At 56.0% G+C, this 18,941-nt stretch overlaps 7 protein-coding genes across 7 annotated transcripts; 4 read left to right on the top strand and 3 right to left on the bottom strand.

The window, feature by feature from the left end:
* Nucleotides 1–26: 26 nt before the first annotated feature.
* On the top strand, nucleotides 27–3,416 carry PHSY_000492 (adenylate cyclase fragment; the record flags this gene model as incomplete). The annotated part of the gene is made up of 1 exon (XM_012331130.1): nucleotides 27–3,416. The coding sequence occupies one exon, from the start codon at nucleotides 27–29 to the stop codon at nucleotides 3,414–3,416; it is 3,390 nt and encodes a 1,129-aa protein (XP_012186520.1).
* A 348-nt stretch (nucleotides 3,417–3,764) lies between these two features.
* Nucleotides 3,765–4,786, top strand: PHSY_000493 (hypothetical protein; the record flags this gene model as incomplete). Its single annotated transcript, XM_012331131.1, has 2 exons — nucleotides 3,765–3,920; nucleotides 4,040–4,786. The coding sequence occupies 2 exons, from the start codon at nucleotides 3,765–3,767 to the stop codon at nucleotides 4,784–4,786; spliced, it is 903 nt and encodes a 300-aa protein (XP_012186521.1).
* A 306-nt stretch (nucleotides 4,787–5,092) lies between these two features.
* PHSY_000494 (vacuolar protein-sorting-associated protein) lies at nucleotides 5,093–5,800 on the bottom strand (the record flags this gene model as incomplete). Its single annotated transcript, XM_012331132.1, has 1 exon — nucleotides 5,093–5,800. The coding sequence occupies one exon, from the start codon at nucleotides 5,798–5,800 to the stop codon at nucleotides 5,093–5,095; it is 708 nt and encodes a 235-aa protein (XP_012186522.1).
* A 323-nt stretch (nucleotides 5,801–6,123) lies between these two features.
* On the bottom strand, nucleotides 6,124–6,943 carry PHSY_000495 (peptide methionine sulfoxide reductase; the record flags this gene model as incomplete). Its single annotated transcript, XM_012331133.1, has 2 exons — nucleotides 6,124–6,288; nucleotides 6,848–6,943. The coding sequence occupies 2 exons, from the start codon at nucleotides 6,941–6,943 to the stop codon at nucleotides 6,124–6,126; spliced, it is 261 nt and encodes an 86-aa protein (XP_012186523.1).
* Nucleotides 6,944–6,995: 52 nt separating this feature from the next.
* PHSY_000496 (hypothetical protein) lies at nucleotides 6,996–10,727 on the top strand (the record flags this gene model as incomplete). Its single annotated transcript, XM_012331134.1, has 1 exon — nucleotides 6,996–10,727. The coding sequence occupies one exon, from the start codon at nucleotides 6,996–6,998 to the stop codon at nucleotides 10,725–10,727; it is 3,732 nt and encodes a 1,243-aa protein (XP_012186524.1).
* Nucleotides 10,728–11,011: 284 nt separating this feature from the next.
* Nucleotides 11,012–12,794, bottom strand: PHSY_000497 (hypothetical protein; the record flags this gene model as incomplete). Its single annotated transcript, XM_012331135.1, has 4 exons — nucleotides 11,012–11,499; nucleotides 11,876–12,025; nucleotides 12,132–12,311; nucleotides 12,590–12,794. 4 exons carry the CDS (start codon nucleotides 12,792–12,794, stop codon nucleotides 11,012–11,014), a joined length of 1,023 nt encoding a protein of 340 aa, XP_012186525.1.
* Nucleotides 12,795–13,319: 525 nt separating this feature from the next.
* PHSY_000498 (alpha/beta hydrolase fold-3 domain-containing protein) lies at nucleotides 13,320–18,379 on the top strand (the record flags this gene model as incomplete). The annotated part of the gene is made up of 8 exons (XM_012331136.1): nucleotides 13,320–13,363; nucleotides 13,448–13,834; nucleotides 13,930–14,121; nucleotides 14,201–14,387; nucleotides 15,398–16,129; nucleotides 16,210–16,522; nucleotides 17,967–18,054; nucleotides 18,145–18,379. 8 exons carry the CDS (start codon nucleotides 13,320–13,322, stop codon nucleotides 18,377–18,379), a joined length of 2,178 nt encoding a protein of 725 aa, XP_012186526.1.
* Between the last annotated feature and the right edge of the window lie 562 nt (nucleotides 18,380–18,941).

The following is an 18,941-nucleotide window of genomic DNA, read 5'->3' on the forward strand; positions in this document are numbered from 1 at the left end:
CCATCACTGTGATTCAGACAGCAACGATGGAGTCAGTGTCGGCACCAGCCGCGACCAGCAGCCCACTGGCCAGCTCCTCGTCGTTATCTGATTCGGCCTCGACTCCGGCTCAGTCGCGCTCGCCCATTGTGCTTTCAGAGGCCTGGAAGCAACTTCACCTCAGCTCGCCCTCATATACGTCCCTCACACCCCCATCACGCAACCCGCATGGGATCTCTTCCGGCCAGCCAGGCTCGCGCTCCCAGCAAAACAATGGCGACGACTCGTCGGACGACGGCTTCCTTTCGGACCACAGCGAAGAGCTTCATCCCGAGACCGGCTTCGATCCTTTCCTCGCAGCGACACGCCGAGCAAGGCAACCTTCGACCTCGTCGCTGCTCACACCACAGCAAGCTTCTTCAACTCTTACACACTCCGTAGACCCTTCTACGTCCGGGTGTTCACCTGCAACCTCGGATGAAAATGTCGCATCAAGCGAAGTCACGCTGAAACTCCAGCAGCAGCAAGATGAGCTCAGGCGGCAGCAGGACTACCGATGGTCCCGCATCGCAAAGTACTGGAGCAAGGTTGTTGACGAAGCCATGTTCCAACCAAAGCAGCCAAAGCAAGGCACTATCGATCTCAGCGACAAAAACATAACCGACATACTTCCCACCATCGCCGATCTTTCCCGTTTCGTGGCACTTCCGCCTCCCCGCTATGATCGCGACGAAGATTCTTCGAACGCCGCCACGACACAGCCTCAAAGCTTGTTCCAGTCCAAAACAGGCGGTCTCGTCCGCCACGAGTCCTACCTGGCCCCCTTCAGCGCAAACATCCACAACGATTCCACTTCTGCCATGAACAGCCACTCCTCCGCCAAGCGAACCTTGTCGCGTAGTCAGTCAGCCTTCCAGCCCCATCTCAATCGTATGCACTCCTTTGCTCGTACCAACAGCGCCATGAGCACGCTCAGCTCTCGATCTGCCGGTTCCTACCGCGACCATCGCGACCGTCAGGCAACGCTCAGCATCTTTCTCGGCTCCAACGCCCTCACCAAGCTTCCGAGCGCGCTCTTTCAACTCCAGAATCTCCGCGTGCTTTCGCTGCGCTCGAACAAGCTCAAATTCCTTCCGCCCGCCATCGGTGACCTGCACAATCTCTCCGAGTTGCATGTTCCCAACAACGAATTGCAGTACCTCCCCGCCGAAATCCTGCGTCTGAAGCTCGATGTTTTTACGTGGTTCCCCAACCCTTACCTCATCAAGCCACCCAAGTCGGGCGTACTCACCGTTCGGCCGCTTCTCTGCCACCGCGCGAGGCTCATCCGCCAGCAGCATTCGCTCAATCAACTCGCCAACCTGGACGAGATTGATGAGGCCGATGACGCCTCTTCCACCACACCCGTCCGAGAAACGCCTGATTCGAATGAGAATTCTGTCAGCACAATACCAGTATCGCAGCAGCCACCGCCGCTCATCCGCGCCCCTGCACCAAGCTCAAGGCGTCAGCAGAGACACTTGGATCGCACACGGTCCGACATGCAGGTCGAGAGCTTCCTTGCCAGAGGTATCGATCAGCTTCGCGCCGGCAGCTTTGCATCGATCAGCGAGCAGGACCCTGATGCCAATGACGACAGTATCGACGCAGCTGACACCACCGTCGATGCGGATGAGACGGCAGCGCAAATACCTGCTGTCTCAGAGTCTCTTGAAAATGATGCACCTGCGGCGTTGGACACTCAAGACGATCAAGAGCGCGAACGCCAACGCATCCTCGAAGCAGCTTTCGAGGATCAAGACGACGCTGACCTGTTTGATCTGACGCCTTCGACAGAGCAGGATACAAGCACGCGAGGGAAAGTGGCCGGAAGGTCCAGAGTGCTCGGCAGCAAACACGTTTCGGGCCTCCCGAGCCTGCAAGAGCTTTGCATCCGCAAGCTTCTGGGGCCCTACGACGTAGCCGAGGCCGAAGCGCAAGGTGTCGCATCACCCTTCCTCTCCCCCATCGTACAGACTTCCGGGGGACCTCAACGTCGGCGAAGCAGCAACGGCAGCAGAAGCAGCTCGCAAGCCGGCACGCCACTCTTCGAAGCACACATGCGAAACCGTAGCACCTCTTTCGGCTCGAATGCATCGCGTACAAGAAGCTTCAGCTCAAATGGAGGACCAGAAGACAGCAAGTTTGGCAAGAGGATCCCCACATTGCTCGAGGCGTACGAAAACGGCACGCTGCAGAGCCTTGTCGGTGAGCTAGGTCACGGTCTGGTGCCATTGCTCGAGGCAGCTCGTCGCAGTGCAACTCAAGACTGGGGCACACGGGCGAGGATGCGCAGCAACTCTACCGCGGCCACCAGAAAGACTGGATGGACGAGATCGCAGTCCCTCATGGATGCTTTCCCTGCTCCTCATTCAAACGAGTCAGGCGAGAACATGGCACAAGCCTCAAAGCCTGCAGCCGCAACATCGCCGGAAGAGGAGGACGAATCGTTCGACGTTTTCGGTGGCGTGGAAGCGCCGGGATCGCTGGACCGCGGCGACGACGCATGCACGAATCCTTGGTTCTCGCGTTGCCCCAACCCGAAGCACTGCGACGAGAGATTGCGCGAGTCTCGGCTCGATCATGGCGTCAAGCGCACGGGGGATATTGCGTTGCACCGGGGCAAGCGTGGCTTTGGCTCGACAAGCAGCGTCTCGAGTCTGGGCACCACGCTGGGAGGCGGAAAGGTTGAAACAATGTCGACCGACATGGAACGGGCTCCGTCGACGGCAGCCAGCTCCGACAGCGGTGCTGCACCTGCCTCGCCTTTGTCCTCTTCGGCCTCCTCTTCGGTGGGCACTGTAGCGGGCTTTGGTTCCGTCTCCACATCGTCCGTACCCTCGCGGCCCGAATCTCAGATAGGTGGCAGCACGCCTTTCACGGGCCACCAAGTTAGGTTCGCCCCCAATTCGCAGAGGGGCTTCGCGTCATCCGGTCTCGGCCGTACATGGTCTTCGTCGCGCCCTGCCTTCGGAACGGATCGAGGCATGGCGAGACCAGCAAGCACTCAATTCGTTCGTGGCTTCTCCAGCTCTTCTGCCCTCTCAGCTTCTGGTCTGAATCGCAGCACATCCTTCGGCCGAGACGCTGGTGAGGACGCAGCCGAGCGCGATTGGCCTCTGAGCGAGCAGGAGCATCGACGAGCGCCCGTCTTCAGTCAAGCGGGCGAGAGTCGTCTCGAATGGATCTCGCACATCGGCGGCATTCGCGTAGCCAAGTTGAGCGAAGCACAAATCGAGCTGGACCAGGATTTCAACACAGCCGCAGCATCAGCCGCAGCTGAAGCAGAGAGTTCGCAACCTAGCGTGCTTGGAGCGATGGGGGGCTTTGAGAACAAGGACCTCCTCCCAATCATGTGGAGAGGTTGCAGCCGTGGCTGCCTGGACTTTCTTGTGTGAGATCATTTGCGACCTTTCAACCAGCCGGTTCAAAAATACGTTGCAGCTCGAATGGCACTGCTGCAAGCACATATTTACTTCTCTTGCAATCTGCAATGATGCTTCCCAAGCTTCAATAGCCTGATGAATCGGGCACAGTCGATGTCTGGCGAGCGTCTCGAATATGATTAAACCATACTCCAAGTAGCGTGTTGAGGCTGCGAGGGCTTATCTCTCCAATCCCTGACGTGCTGTCTATTCGAGTCTGAGTGTCGTTCCGAGGATCCGAGCGGCCGTGTCGGGAACGCGCACGGATTCGAGCTGAGAAAAAACCAAGCAGCGAAAATTTAGAGCGGCTCGCAGCGCACCATGCACACCCTGGTGGCCCAGAAGCGCAGGTGGAAGCGTCGAAAGGTGTTTAAGCTTTCGCACGACGCAGCACGAGCAAGCCCACCGCAAATCTTCATCTTCATCGTCCAGTTCCGTGTCATTCAGCGCTACCTTGAGCGCACCATCACTCCGATCGTACAACCAGCATAATTTAAACTTATCGGTCCACGAACACTCTCCCAAGGATCGCTTCGCAAACCCGAGACCAAAGGCCACTCGCACACAGGAGGACGACAGGAACTTTCACTTCTCAGCACAAACGACACCTGCGCAAGGCAATCCACTACCGCTGTAGCGATCATAACATGGCTTCGACGGCACTCGAGCAGAACGGTGCTGGTCTGGCACAAGCTGGACCGACGTTGCCTCCGAATGCATCTCGCCTTCCACAGACGGCACAGCTGGATGCGCTGCTGACCATCATCCGCGATGCTTCGACGCCTCGCTCCGACTTCATCTTCTACTCGGATCGAATCATTCGTCTCTTGGTCGAAGAAGGGCTGAATCACCTGCCTACGGTGCCTCAGACAGTCATGACGCCGACAGGATTCGAGTACTCTGGCGTGTCCTTCCAAGGTCGAATTTGCGGAGTCTCTATCCTGCGTGCCGGTGAGGCCATGGAGGCGGGTCTGCGCGAATGCTGCCGCAGCGTACGAATCGGAAAGATTCTTATCCAGCGAGACGAGGAGACAGCCAAGCCCAAACTCTTCTACGCCAAGCTTCCAGAAGACATCGCAGAACGCTGGGTGCTGCTGCTCGACCCCATGCTGGCGACAGGCGGAAGCGCCATCAAGGCAATCGAGGTGCTCATCGAAAACGGCGTCAAGGCGGAACGTATCCTCTTCCTCAATCTCATCGCGAGTCCGGAAGGTCTGAACAACATGTACTCGAAATATCCACAGGTCAAGGTGATCTCGGCGTGGGTGGATGAGAGGCTGGACGAAAAGTCGTACATCATTCCCGGCCTGGGTGACTATGGCGACCGATACTACAGCGGCTGAGTATCTAACCCTAACAGCTGCATCACATTGTACAAGGATCGGGAATACAGAGAGGCTGATCGTCACCTCGCATCTCGGAATCGCGACTTTGGAGAATCTGTGGAACATCTCTAACAAGTCATTGAATACCAGGACGACTCGTACAACTGACCACGGAGTGCTTCCGGAATGGCGTGGCATACACAGCGCGAGAGGAGCTGCGCACGAACGGGAGAAAAGTGAGGGCAGTCGGATTGAGGTGCGCAGTGACTACGCCTTGTGGGTATATACTTGATCTATCTTGGTGCGATTAGCGCTCTCAAACGGCTACACAAACTTGACACCTTCACCATCGTCTGCTTCTGTCCCTGCAAAGATCTGCGCCTTGCCTTGAGTGCTGAGATGCTTCAAAGCCTGTCGCAGCATGGGTGTGGGAAGCTGGTAGAAGTCCCGACTTTGCACGAGTTCGCCCTCATTGAGCTCGAAAAGCGTCATGATGCTCTTGTTCTGACCCGTCTGCATCACCCATTCGTAGATCGAGTCCGCCCACTGAATCGGCGTCTTCCAGTAGATGTACGCCTTGGCATTTAGATTGCTGTTGCTGTTGGTTTTCGATTTGGCTGCTGACGTGAGCTGCTCTTCCCAAGCTGCTTGCTTGTGGTCGACAAGGTCTGCAAGCACCTGTCGTATCGATTCAGGTGAGAGCGAACGCTGTATTGATCGATTGGAGAAGAGAGCGGCGTGCGGATCCGATGCATCGCCCTTGGTCACCGAAGAGTCGGATGAGCCGGGAAGAGGAGAGAGCGTGAAGATGCGGTGATGCCGACAGTAGTCGAGGATGAGAGCTCGCCATTGCGACAGCTGCTGAGCACGCGATACCGGGTTGTGCTGTATCGTGTAGAAGGGTGGGAATGCGTGGATCGGCGGGGGCCGAAACGTGCTGGTTTCCGTCATGGTAGCGCCGGTGACAACAGACCTTGCAGCCGCTCCAGAAGACGCGATGCTTGCCGGTACGTGTGATGCTGTCGCTGCCATCTTACTGCCCAGCTCTGTGTGCAGATGACGGTCTGAGCTGTGCAGAGTGAGGGTCGATCGTGATGCAGGTTCGGACCAACGGCAAACCACCAAGTGGAGTGAATCGGATCTCTACTCGAGCGAAACCGGTCGGGCAACTTTCCGAATTGTTGGCTGGCCTGAGCACAGAGGTTGACCCTTTCGAAGGGGCAGACCAGAGTTGTCACGCGGCAACGGCGCCGGTGAAGCTTCTCTCGCCTCTCTGTTTCTTAATTTTTATTCAATTTAATGCTGTATGTCAGGGCGAGGGCAGAGCCAATCAAGCGAATTCTTAAGAAATAAAATCAATTTTCATCCGGCTTCGAATGGTTGGGTCGTCGCAAGAAGCGGAGCGTCTTGACGAGATACGACTGCTGCCATGCATGAAAATCCTTCTGGACACGGATGCGACGGTGGTCAAGGGCGCGTGCGCTGTCTGTCGCTCGTCTCTGACCGGCGAAATTGCAGACCTGCGACAATCAGCAGGGCAAGACGCGCGGATATTTTGGAAGACAGGCAAGCAAAGCAGAGCACAGCCAACGGGCGTGCGTCTGACCGACGTCTCGTTTCATCACACTTCAACCTTTCGGCTTTCTTTTTCTTTCTTCTTACGGTCCCTCATCCATCACCACAACCACGGTCTCGAAAGCCATTCGACATCATCCACCGAATCTGATTCGATCCGCTCTTCAGCATCGTACAGAAGCAGATCAGCGTCTGTCTACTCACGGTTGTCTCTTGCTTGTTCATCTGCACCGGTGTCGTGTGAAGATCATTGTCACAGAGACTTCGGCCACCCAGCTCTGGGATCGCGACCAGTTTAATCGATAGGCCAGGCATCACCGTACGAGTGTAGTTTTTGGTGCCGCGTCACATCATGCCGCCACCGCCACCGCCCCCTCATCATCAGCGATCACCGCCAGGTGCTTCTTCTTCCTACCATTCTACGTCCTCACGTAGCTATCCCGTCTCTCCATCCGCGGCAGCAGGTGCAGGCCCTCTGCCGCCTCTGAGACCGCCTTCTCGCACCTCTTCTGCCATGGACGACGCCGCAAGAGATCGGTGGAGGCAGCCAGGTCCAGGTCCAGGTCCATCTCCTTCGCCTCGGTCGGACGTTATGAACATGCACTCGCTTCTCGGCCCACCAGGTTCTGCCGAACCATCGGATCCAAGGCACATGATGTACGACCGCGAACGCGATAGAGCACGAAGCGACCGTGAACGAGAATGGGAATGGGAGCGTGAACGCGAACGCGAACATTGGGAACGCGAACGCGAACGAGATCGAGCTCGCGCCGGTCCACCTTACGCTGGAGGACCTTCATCGCGCAATCCGCCTCCTCCGAACCACCCAAACGACCGTCGTTCCCCGAACATGCCATACGGCCACGTATCCACCAGCCCGTCTTCTCAATCAGCTCCTCCTCGTCGCAAGTGGAGCGGATCCGATGACGCTGCCTCTGCCTACCACAAGGAGCGCGAATGGGAGCGCGAGAGGGAGTACGAACTCGAACGTGAGCGCGAGATGCGATGGAGAGCTTCTCAGAGGTCCGGTGGAGGTCCCGACATGCAGCCTTCTCAGCACGGGCGTGCACTCAGTGGCGACATGCGCTATGCTGTCGGCGGTCCAGTCTCGGGAATGCCCGGCGAGCTCAATCAAAGTCCTCGCGAGCCCTACGCCTCCTCCTTACCTCCACGACGCAGTCCAGCTCCTGGCCTTTCGAATCGCGCTGGAGTTGCCGGCGCTCGAGTCCGCGAACAAAGCGCAGATGTGCCGCTCGCCGCCATGGGCCCTGAGAGCTCACCTCGCCACGCTCCTTATCCCGGCGGTCCTTACGACGACCCAAGGTCAGGATCAATGCCTCCAGGTCACGCCGGCGGCATGCTCCCACCCGCTGGTCGATCGCCTGAACGTATGCGTGCACCCCTCTCTCACGGCCCTTACGATGGACACATGTCCGAGCGCGAACTCATGCAGCGCGAAAGGGATCGCGAACGAGAACGCGAAATGATGGCTGGCGATCGTTATGGCCGTCGCATGCATGGTGAGTCCATGGTCATGGACGATCCCTACGATCGATACGGTCCTCGAGGTCCTCCTTCCGGCGCTCTCGGCCCTCCCTCCTCCAAGTCTGCCAGTGGTAGGCCATATGATGAGCGCGGACCTCCTCCACCTCTGCCGTATCCTCCTGCCAGCCCAACACAGAGCCGCGATGGCGATCGTCGCAAGGACAAGGTCAAGCAAGCACCGACTCGCGAGCCCTCCGCACCTGCTCAGTCCCGGCCAGGTGGACCCGGCGGTAGCGGACCCCTTCCGTCTCACTTTGAAGCTGATCGCCATCCCAGATCAGGTCCTCCGCCTCCAATGGGCTCTTCTCGCGAGTCGTCTGTCAAGCTCGAATCTGGTCCTCGACGAGCACCTCTCTCGCCCACAAGTGAACGAGGTGCTCTCTTCCGCGACGGACCTCAGCATCGTGGACCATCCATACCGCCTTACGGAGGTCCTGCCTCTGACCGAGACATTCGCGAGCGCGATCGCGAGCTGGCTCTCCAGCGAGAACGCGAATACGAAGCCGAACATGAGCGACAACGGCTTCGCCTCAGGGAAAGGGAGCAGCGAGAACGCGAGATCGAGCTGGAGCGAGAGCGCGAACGTGAGATGGATCGTGAACGCGAACGCGAGCGTCTTCGCATCGAAGAACTCGAACGTGAACGACAGAAGGAACGGGAGAGGGAGCTCGAACGCGAGCAGGAACGTGAAAGGGAAAAGGAGCGCGAGAAGGAGAAGGAGCGCGAGCGTAGAGAGCGTCGTCGCGAGAAGCAGCATGCCGAAAAGATGGCAGCCATGGAGCGCGAAAAGGAACGCGAGTTTCAGGCACAAGCCCAGGCACAAGCACAAGCCCACGCCGCCGCCGCCGCCGCCGCTGCTGCGGGCATGCATCCCGGTGCCATTGGCGAGTTGCCTTCTCACATGCGGCCTCCGCCTGCCAGTCTGGAGGAAGCGTTGATCGCCACCGCACAACAGCAGGCAGCTGCTTACGGTCGTCCGCCCAACATGGCTGACTTCCACGCCGCCGCTGCCGCCATTGGCTACCCACCTGGCATGCCTCTTCCTCCTGCCATCCATCCTGCCATGTTTGGCGGCGGTATGGGTCCAGGATCTGAAGCCATGGTGCCACACCAGCCTCACGTGATTCGTGACCCTAACGCAGGTCCACGAGTCGATAGCGAGCCCGTGTGGCTCTATCTCGAGCTGTGCGAGCGCGACGAATCTATTCGCAGAGCCGAGCGTCTGCCTCTCGACATGCTCGCCGAAGAGCAGAAGAAAGAGATTGCAGCCGAGCTAGCGGGTGTCGCGCCTGCTATAGCCGCCGAGCAAGCTCCTCCCGCGTCAGAGGATGCAGGCGAAGCCAATGCTTCCGCCGTCGCTACCGTTTCAACCTCGCAAACGGTCTCTGTCGCTGCTAAACAAGCTGATGCAGCCGCGCTTCCGACAACAGCAGCCGACAAAGATACCACCGTATCCGTGACCGAGATTCCGATCGATCCATTGCCACGTCATCTCATTGGCATGGACAAGGGGCGTCCGGTGCGCCACCTCGGCTCGTGGATTTACGATCCTACTGTCGATCCCCTTTTCCCCGCCGAGCTGCTTGCTCGCAATGTTGGATCGACCTTGGAAGTGCGCATTCCAGGCGATCTGCTAAGCTGCGGAAGTCGCGGAGGCCCTCACTGGGAGCAGTACCGCAGCCTCGAAACCGAGTGCCTAGCTCGTTGTCAAGTCGGCGATCCGCTCAAGGACCTCCTGGAAGGCGAACGCGGCCGCGTCGCGCTCAACGGCGCCAGCAACAACTGGAAACTAGGCTGGCGTGGCAAGGAGCATGCACGCATGAGCCTCGAGATGCGTATCGAGGAACGTATCGCTGAAGCGCAACTTTTCGGACACAAGCTTCCAGGCATCTCTCAAGAGTCATCTGCAAGAGAGGAAGTCAACCGCTCTGAAGAAAAGAAGCAGCCGGATGGTGTTGCTGCGGCGGTAGAGACGAAATCTGAAGCGGATACCAAGGAAGGCGAGACAGCCGGCGAGGTCACCGTTGCCCCGACCGAGAACGGCATGGCTCTTAAGACGAGCGCTTCGAGCGAGGCTGTCTCACCCTGGCGATTCTGGCGACTCAACCCTCTCTTTCGTCGAAAGCTGTGGGGCACGGATGTGTATACCGATGATTCAGACGTCTTGGCCATGTGTGTCCATGCGGGGTGGGTCGAAGGTCCGTCGCTTGAAGCCGAGGGTATTCCTGCCTGGGTGCCTCCGGGTCGGGCTGCTCGCGCCTGGAACGGTCTGACGCTGGCTGGGTCCACCAGCGGTACTGCTGCTGGGAGTACAGCAGACGTACAAATGTCGGACGCTGCCTCGCTCGATAAGCAGTCAGCAAGCGTAGCTGTCCGTCCAGACATCTCATGCGATCTTTCGGTCATCCTGCGCATCGCACCGAAGCTCATCGCCTACAAAGGCTGCCAACGCGGTGGTATCAAGTCACGCTCGTGGGGCAATTCGCACGATGGCGTCTCGCTTGTCGTCGAATCCGTCGAGCTCAAACAGCCAGGATACGCGCAATCCAAGGGTCGCAAATCAGCCAAGGCTCGCATCGACCAATTGGCCTTTTACCGCAATGCCATGGACAACAGTAGCGCTGCAAAGCCTTCCTCCTCTTCCTCGGGCTCGCCATCACCTGTCAACGCAGAGCTAACCGCCGACAACGGGCATCTGGACCTCAAAACGATCATGCAGGATACGCAGCTCATTCCGCTATCGTCAGTGGTGGGAGAGCTGAAGAAGTCGAGTCCAGCAGTCGACAAGGAGCAGGCCGAGGCCGCCAAACAGCAGCGGCTATTCTGGGAGATTCAATAGCTTTATTCCATGTGTGCAAACGATTTGTCGTCCTCATCAGATTGGAATTCTCGCAGCCCTTTTCAAATTCATCTCAGTCGAGGAGCTCGGCGTTGTTCAAGTGGCCGAGTTTGAATCAGCCTGACCTGTCTGCCCGCAGAGTGTACGATACGCATGAGACTTTAAATTGACCGCTAGTCTTTGTATCCACGTGAGATTGCGTCTATCTCTCATTCGCTCTCCCCATGTTTCGACGTCGCTTCAGCCGCGTTCGGGGAGCGGCCGGTTCGCTGAGCAGCTCCTTCCTAGTCCACCTTTACGATGATTTTGCCCAATGCCCTACCCGTCATGAGACGCTCGTATGCTTTTGGGGCATCTTGGAAGCCAAAAGTGCTGTCGACGGGGCATCTGACTGACTTGTTGACCAGGTACTTGTCGATGAACTCGGGAAGACCGTCGCGAATGGAGCCGCCCGGCGTCGATTTGCGCGGTACGCCGCCAAGCCACCAAGGGAGAAAGATCGAGGTCATGTTACGCAAAAAGTTGAGGATGGACCAGATGGAGCCATCTGGTCGCATGTCGGAAGCGCCGACATTGGCGTATTCACCGCTTTCTTTGAGGAATGCCGGGCAGGCGCGAAAGACCGCAAAGTCGCCCACAGTGTCCAGGATCAGGTCGAATGGTTTCGCCGAGTGATCACGCCTGAGTGTTTGCACGACATCGTTCTCACGGACTGCCAGGCATGTCAAGATAGATGGTAAGCTTGTGCGGGACGTCAATCTCGCCATCATGCCTGGAATTTGAGGACAGAACGCCCAAAAGATACTCACAGTCAATCACTTCGTCCGCGCCAAGCGCTTTGACCGTCTCCTTTTTAGGTCCACTGGCGGTCGCAACTACGCAGCCAGCCCCTTCGGCTTTCAGCAGCTGAAGTAAAACGAGTCCAACACTCGTGCTACCGCCGCAAACGAGCACTTTGTCTCCTGCATGGGCCCTACGCACGAGTGCCATGGCTGTGGTTCCTACGAGTGGTAGGCCAGCCGCGTCCTGCAAGCTGAGCTGTCCCTCTAGAGATGGGGGCACAGCTCCTAATTGTTTGACACCCACACATACGTGTGTACCCAAGGCTCCTTGACCATTCTTTAGTGAGACCTCGACTGGGACCATACCAATGACAGACGTGCCAGGTTTGTAAAGTTCGAGCTCTTCCGAGGTGAGGCCCGGTCCAGTGCGAAGGACGGTGCCAGAGAAATCCGTGCCCATACCTCTTGGGAATCTCTGTATGAAAGCTGGTGCGTGCGCCGCAATCTTCCATTCGACTGTTAAACGAGATCAAAACGTGTGGTTGCCAAGTTCATTCTCTTGAACGTCGTGCGGGGATTTCAAAGAAGTGGCAATCTGATATGAAAGCTGAGCCTTACTCACCTGGGTTCACTGCGGCGCTGTGGACCTTGACAAGCACCTCGTCCTGTTGAGGCTCAGCTATGGCTACCGTATCTAACTGCATTGTGACAGGAGGCAAACCCTTCTTGTGTATGCGCCATATTTGAGCCATGTCCTCAGACCTGGATGCGCTGTAGCCAGACATGATGTAGGTAATTCTGGCTGTGGAGGAAGAATGTATGGAGAGGACGTGGGAAGAGAGAATCCAATTTCGGGATGTTCAGGTAGGTCCATTTGAGATATTGCTCGGTCACGGAACATGGACCCTGTGCGCTCGGCACAAGTCCGGAGCGTTGCGACAATTGATCTGTTGCTCGGACGGAACTGCGAGGTGTGCAATCACCATCTTGAGCGCCTCGGTTTCGGTCGCATAACCCAAATGCCGTACAAGTGCCACGGACACGGTCACCTCTGTTGCAACGCTGTTTGTGTTCTCTCACCTTCGTTCTGGTTCCAGCATTTGGCATCGGAAGAATCTCGGTGAGTATGCCAAGGTATCATGTTTTCAAAGGACCATCCAAGATCTCGGTACGGACCAGCAAAGAAAGGTTTTAGATCTATGGAGGCTGAGCGCGAAGCGGATATCTGGTGGCACCGGACCCTGTCATCGTTCCCGCTCTTGTGCGGCACGGACATAGCCGGCATTTGCACTACAACTCCGCTTCCGACAAGTTCGGCAATTTCTGAGCACTCAGTCTACGTCCCAGTCTACACTGGTGTCAGGTGACGCAACGCACGTGAGGCATGAGGCATTTCAATGCATCCCTTGGTTTATGGTAATTCCCCGCCGATAAGCACAACAAGTCTTGTGACATTCCGTATTGCCGAGTGGTGACCATCTTCAATTTGGCACTGTCCACATCCATTCAGGTTGATTCGTGGCTTCCGGCTCCAGGTCCGCTCAGACCCCATCGATGACGCTTTGTGAACGTTCCCAGCCGTTCCTGCACTTGTGGTCAAGATTTGCCGTTACGCGTCTGAAAACCTCCTGACGATTGTATTTCGACATCAAGGCAGGCTGGACACGTGAGCGGGAGCGCACATGTACTGGCGTTTTGGCTGGACCGTGCATCGTACTCCTGACAGTACTAGCTCTGCGGACATATATATGCCCGACCAGAGAATCTCCTCGAAGCAGACTACATCCAAACACTTCGATCTTCCGTCAAGATGTCTAACATAGTTTTGGAGCCCGCCGCTCAGAGCTTTGCCGAGTAGGTCCTTGAAAATTCGTTGAGCCCGTCTGCGTTATTGGCATCTTGCTGAAGGTCTGATACTTTCCATGATCCGATTTGCAGAGCCACATCCAAACCTCCCTTTTTGTTTCAAATTCCGCCGGAGGAGGGCAGAAAGATCTTCAATGATGTTCAGAAAGAGTCGATCAATTATGCCGATGGAATCACCACTGAGGTTATTGCCTTTCCGGACTTCAGCTCCAAGCTGATCAAGCCAAAGACAGACAACAACGCAATACTCCCCGTCGTGTTTTACATCCACGGCGGGGGTTGGGTGTTTGGCAGCCCGAACGCATTTGGCCGTCTACTGGGCGAAATTTCCAAAAACGTGAATGCTGCAGTCTTCGCCGTTGACTACACCCGATCGCCCGAGGCTAAGTACCCCACTGCATTGGACCAAGTCTGGCAAGCGTTCGAGTATATCCTTGCGAATAGCGAGAAACACAATGTGTGAGACTCGTTCAAAAACATCACAAGTCAGTGCACGCGAAACCTAGGCTCAATCATTTTTTCTTTGACGTTGCGCTACTCTTCTGATACAACAGGGATTCTGGCCGCATTGCCATCGCAGGCGACTCAGTTGGCGGCAACATGGCGGCTGTGACTGCCTTGAAAGATGCCGGCCATCGACTCCGGGGGCAGGCGCTTTTATACCCTGTCTGCGATTTCTCGTTCGATTCCGGATCCTACAACGACTTTGCCAAGGGTTACTTTCTCCAGCGCGATGCTATGAAATGGTTTGTACTGGCAAAATTCAATAGCGCGCGCAAAGATGCTACAGTGTCATTGACATACATTTTGTTTTGTGGTTTGTAGGTTCTTCGAGCAATACAGCACCGGAGTCAATGACGCCGAGCCCAACAATTCCAGGATCTCGGTCTTGCGCACTACGAAGGAGGTCTTGAGCAAGGCACCGCCGGCTCTGATCTTGACTGCCGAGGCTGACGTCTTGCGCGACCACGCGGAGGAGTTTGCTAGCAAGCTGCGCAGCTCCGGTGTCCAGGTGACTAGGTAAGCGCAGCATATTTCAAACGCGGACATGGTAGCTTGCAGAGGCTAACATGACCCACCCTCACACTTGATCCATGACTTGTTCAGTGCTCGTCTCGGCGGAATCATTCACGATTTCCTATTGCTGGATCCTCTCAAAGACACGGGCGCTGCCAGAGCTGGTCGCACGCTGCTTGTGAGTCAGCTGCAAGAATGGCTCAAATGATCAAGTCCGCGGCTTCCTTTTCTCTCCCCAAAGAACGGACAGGCTGTGCCGGAGATCATGCGGATCTTCCCCCCCGAGGGCTAGATCGAATAAATGAGACGAGTTGTCCAAACCTGTCGCGCGTTTGGTAGTTCGATCAAAGCTAGATCAGAGCTGTCTTCTACCTCCAAAGCTTTGGACATAAATCGAGCAGCCGAAAGGGTGAATGCGTCCTGCCTCAGTTCACGTGTAAAATGGATGCTGCTTTCAAAGGTGTATCGACAATGCGTGAAAATGGGCCGAGCTACTGCAAGGTGATTGACTCCAAGCTGCCTATGCTCGTCTGTTGTAAGGTTTGCCCACATGAAATGCAGAATAATCACGAATAAGAGATGATTGATTCAGTAGCTGAGTTTGAAGAGATGCCTCTGATCCGAGCACTGAACTGGTGAGGGTGATGAACCCTTGCGAGACCCCGCTGGGTGGTAACCTCACGGGCAAAATGGAGCAATTTGATCAGTCTAGGTTCGAAGCGCTCCTCAAAAACATCGAAATAAGAAGACAAGTAACAAAAGAACACCCGGCCGCTGGGCCGGGCAGAAGCCTGACTAAGGGACTGGCAAGCAAAGTCACCTGGAGCCATGATGGTACCGAGTCCGCGTTTCGGACGGGCCATCCTCTCTGTGGCACACCTATATAGAGCGCTGCACGTCTCGCAGTCAACCCAATATTAATGCACGCACTCTCTCTCTCTCGACACCCACAACACGCACCGATTGGCCTTCTCTTATTTACTCACCTCATCTCCGCTAACCAAGATGAACGCAGGCTCGAGACGCTTTGATGTCGTGCTGTTTGGTGCAACTGGATTCACAGGCAAGCTTGTCGTTCAGTATCTGGCGCGCCATACCGACGTCAATGGTTGGGCGATTGCAGGACGATCGATTGAGCGTCTCGAGAAGCTTCGCGTCCAATTTGATTTGGAGTCCTCTGTCGGCACCATTCAGGCCCATGCAAACGACCGAGCCAGTCTGATTGCCATGGCCTCGCAAGCGCGGTGTGTCATCAATGTTGTAGGTCCATTCCAGATGTTGGGAGGAGCAGAGGTGGTCAGCGCGTGTGTGGAAGCAAAGTGCCACTACGTCGATTTGAGCGGCGAGACTGGCTACAACGAGATCCTAATTAAACGCTTCCACTCGTCTGCCAAAGCGGCTGGCCTTGTAATCGCACCCTCTTGCGGACTAGACAGTCTTCCGTCGGATCTCACCACCTACCTGGCGTGTCGCCATCTGCTGCAAGGTCGTACGGATTCGACAATCACCAGCGCTACAACCACGCTCAAAGAAGCGGCGCCTTTCTCAACAGGAACGCTCCTCTCGGCTTGCGACATGGCTGACAATGATCATCGACAGCTCATGTTTGTAGATGCAGGTCGCCTTGTTCATTCCCATGCCACGAGCGACCAGTCGATCCGCTTCAGCTGGCCGAAATACTCCAAGCATGTCGGGCGGTACGCAACGTCATACATGCTTAGCCCTCATAACATCCGGGTCAGTGATCATTCTCTGCATTTCTGCGTTCAACACGTTACACGACAGACTGACTCTTTGTTGCATCGCGATCTCGACAGACGGTGTACCGCACATGGTCCCTACTGACGGATGCGTTATCAGTAGAGGCGTACGGCCCCAATTTTGCATACGATGATCTGCTCAGCAGCCCAGGGCTGTTTTCCGGCTACATTCAAGCATTGTCGCAATATCTGACGGGCTTCATCTTAGTGAACGCATCGTCTGTCCGCAGCATCGTTCGCAAATTCGCCAAGGGTGGAGATGGCCCCTCTGTCCAAACCCAGCAGAAAATCCAAACGGATTGTCGAACCGTGGCAACAGCCTCAGACGGTCGTTCGGCCATGTGTACCATGATTGCGCCTGGAGATCCAGGTAAGTTCCTTCCGCCACAACTTGATTCAGGAACTCGCAAATTTCGCGCACTGACATGACAAACACGTTGTTCGGACCGTCTGACTGCACCGGCGACCAGGTTACTCCATGACTGCTCGCATGATTACCGAAGTCGCTCTGGCCCTCGCCCAGGATCATCAACGCCTCCACTCCCTGGCAGCACAGGGCGGAGTGCTCACGCCGGCTCTTGTTGCGCCAGACTCTCTTGTGTCTCGTCTCGAGCATAACGCCGGTTTCACTATCTCCCTTAACGATCTTTGAAACGCAGCTCCCAGAAATTGTTGGCAATCACTCAACTTCGAGTCCGATGCCGGTCAAATGTATAAACATGACCACTATAGTTCTAGCAAGTGGGGCGCCGATGCTGGGCAGCGCACTAATCCGCCCCGCCAACTCCCACGTGGAGACAAGGTGCGCCAACCGCGGCGGACACAGAGAAAGACACTGCTCCCATGCCGGTGGCGATCCAATTTTGTTTTGGCTGGAGCGGCGCACAGGACCCTGGCAGACGCGTCAATTTCCTCCAATTTTAGCTGGCGGCGCAAAGACGGCTCAAGTGCCTGGCGCTCCGCCTTGGTGTGCTGCGCCTGACCATTGCCAACCCCTGCGCCGCTGACTGCTGCGCTGACCGCCGCTGCGCTGACTGCTGTGCTTCCTGCTTGCCGCCGCCAAATGTTCAGCTGACTGGCGCGCTGCTGCGCTGACCGCCAGTTTACTGTTGACTGCCGCACAGCACACTATCACAGGGTTGCAGCGCCGCATCAAGTTGAGAGGAGTGCAATACATTCACAGAGAGCGCTTGCCGCTCACGGTCTGAAGCGCAGCGCAACACACACACTTCCAATCACTTGTGCGTGCTCAGGTCTCCCAGAGCTGCCCAATTTTCCCATTTCCACGCGTCTGTCAGAGCTGCTTGGCTTCAACTGACTGCGCGTGGCAGAAATAGCCTTGGTGACGGTCAACACACTACACGTCTGACCAGCGCAGCTATTCCACGTGCGCTCTTCCAGACCCCTTTGTTCACCACTTGAGTTGAGCGCATGCACCGCCAACATCATGCTTCCCTTTGTCCGTCCCTCACCGGCAAGTGTGGCTGTCTGCTACCGGCGTCTTTTGTCCGTCACCCTTTCACAGCAGCACATGTACATGCAGAATGGAAAACTTTTGACACTGCTGATCTGCGCTGGCCCTCACCGTCTGGTCTTTGAAAATTGGAACCGGTGAGCGGCAGACAGACTTATGCTGCTGTGAGCTGTTCTTGGCCTACACAGGAGAACACATACATATATATACAGTGTTGTGCGTACACTCCATGATTGAGCGCCGTCTATCCTCTACATACCAACACTCTCTCTACAAACCGCAACCTGTCTCTACATACTCCTGAACGCAATGCCTCAGCCATCTCAGCCTACTTCTCCAGTTGATGACGGTGACATCCACACCATCCTTGGCGCCATGGTCAATGATGACCATGATCACGGCGGTGATGATACTCCAGAGCGCACTGTGTAAGTTCATTATCAATGTGCAACACGCGTCTCCACACATCACTCTGTAGTATTTCCAACTGACACCATATCATCCTTCTCAATTTGTAGCACACCGCCGCTCCCTGCTGCCAATCAAGATGCAGCGGCTGCTACAATGCCTGACAGCATCAAGTACACCGCAGAGCTGGAGCGCTTCCGCCTGCGCTTGGTGGAGCATCCGCGCCTGCTGGTCTGCACGCGCCCAGGTTGCTACCTGCAGCTGCTATTGAACATCGCGTACAAGGAAGTCAGCAACCACCTCAAGAAAGTTCACCACTGTCAGCGGTACGGTACCGAAGACTGAGCCTGGCGGTAGAGATTACAAGGGGATCCCCGCCTAGGGTTAGCGACCAAACATACCCTTTTCTATGCGTGAATAGATAGTCACAGGTGTGTTTAGTAAGAGTCATTAAGTGACCCTACGCAAGTTGCCTATGAAAATGGGTCGGGACATGCTGTCAAAAGTAGGGTTGGCAGGCCGGGTCGAGGTAGGGTCAAAGTACTTTTTTCAGATTTTGGGTGATCCAATGGTGTAGAGAGGTGCATAAACATGAAAAACTAGTGTATGCAAGATATCAGGCATGTAGAAAGCATACTGAGCGGGTAGGGGTGGAATAAGTGCAAAATTGGGCAAAACCAAAGGGGGGACCATTGCAAGGTTGAGCGACAAGAAAAAGTTGCTCCAATTGTCTTGGTTCCTTAATGAAACATGTGTCAAATGGTGCAAAACGGCTGTATGTGCAAGCTCAATGAGATAGCAGATGCCGTCACGGTGTGGTAGGGTCAAACGTTAGGGTTAAGGGTTAAGGGTTAAGGGTTAGGGTTAGGGTTAGGGTTAGGGTTAGGGTTAGGGTTAGGGTTAGGGT

Source organism: Pseudozyma hubeiensis, assembly GCF_000403515.1.
Source record: "Pseudozyma hubeiensis SY62 DNA, scaffold: PHS7, whole genome shotgun sequence".
Classification (NCBI taxonomy): domain Eukaryota; kingdom Fungi; phylum Basidiomycota; class Ustilaginomycetes; order Ustilaginales; family Ustilaginaceae; genus Pseudozyma; species Pseudozyma hubeiensis.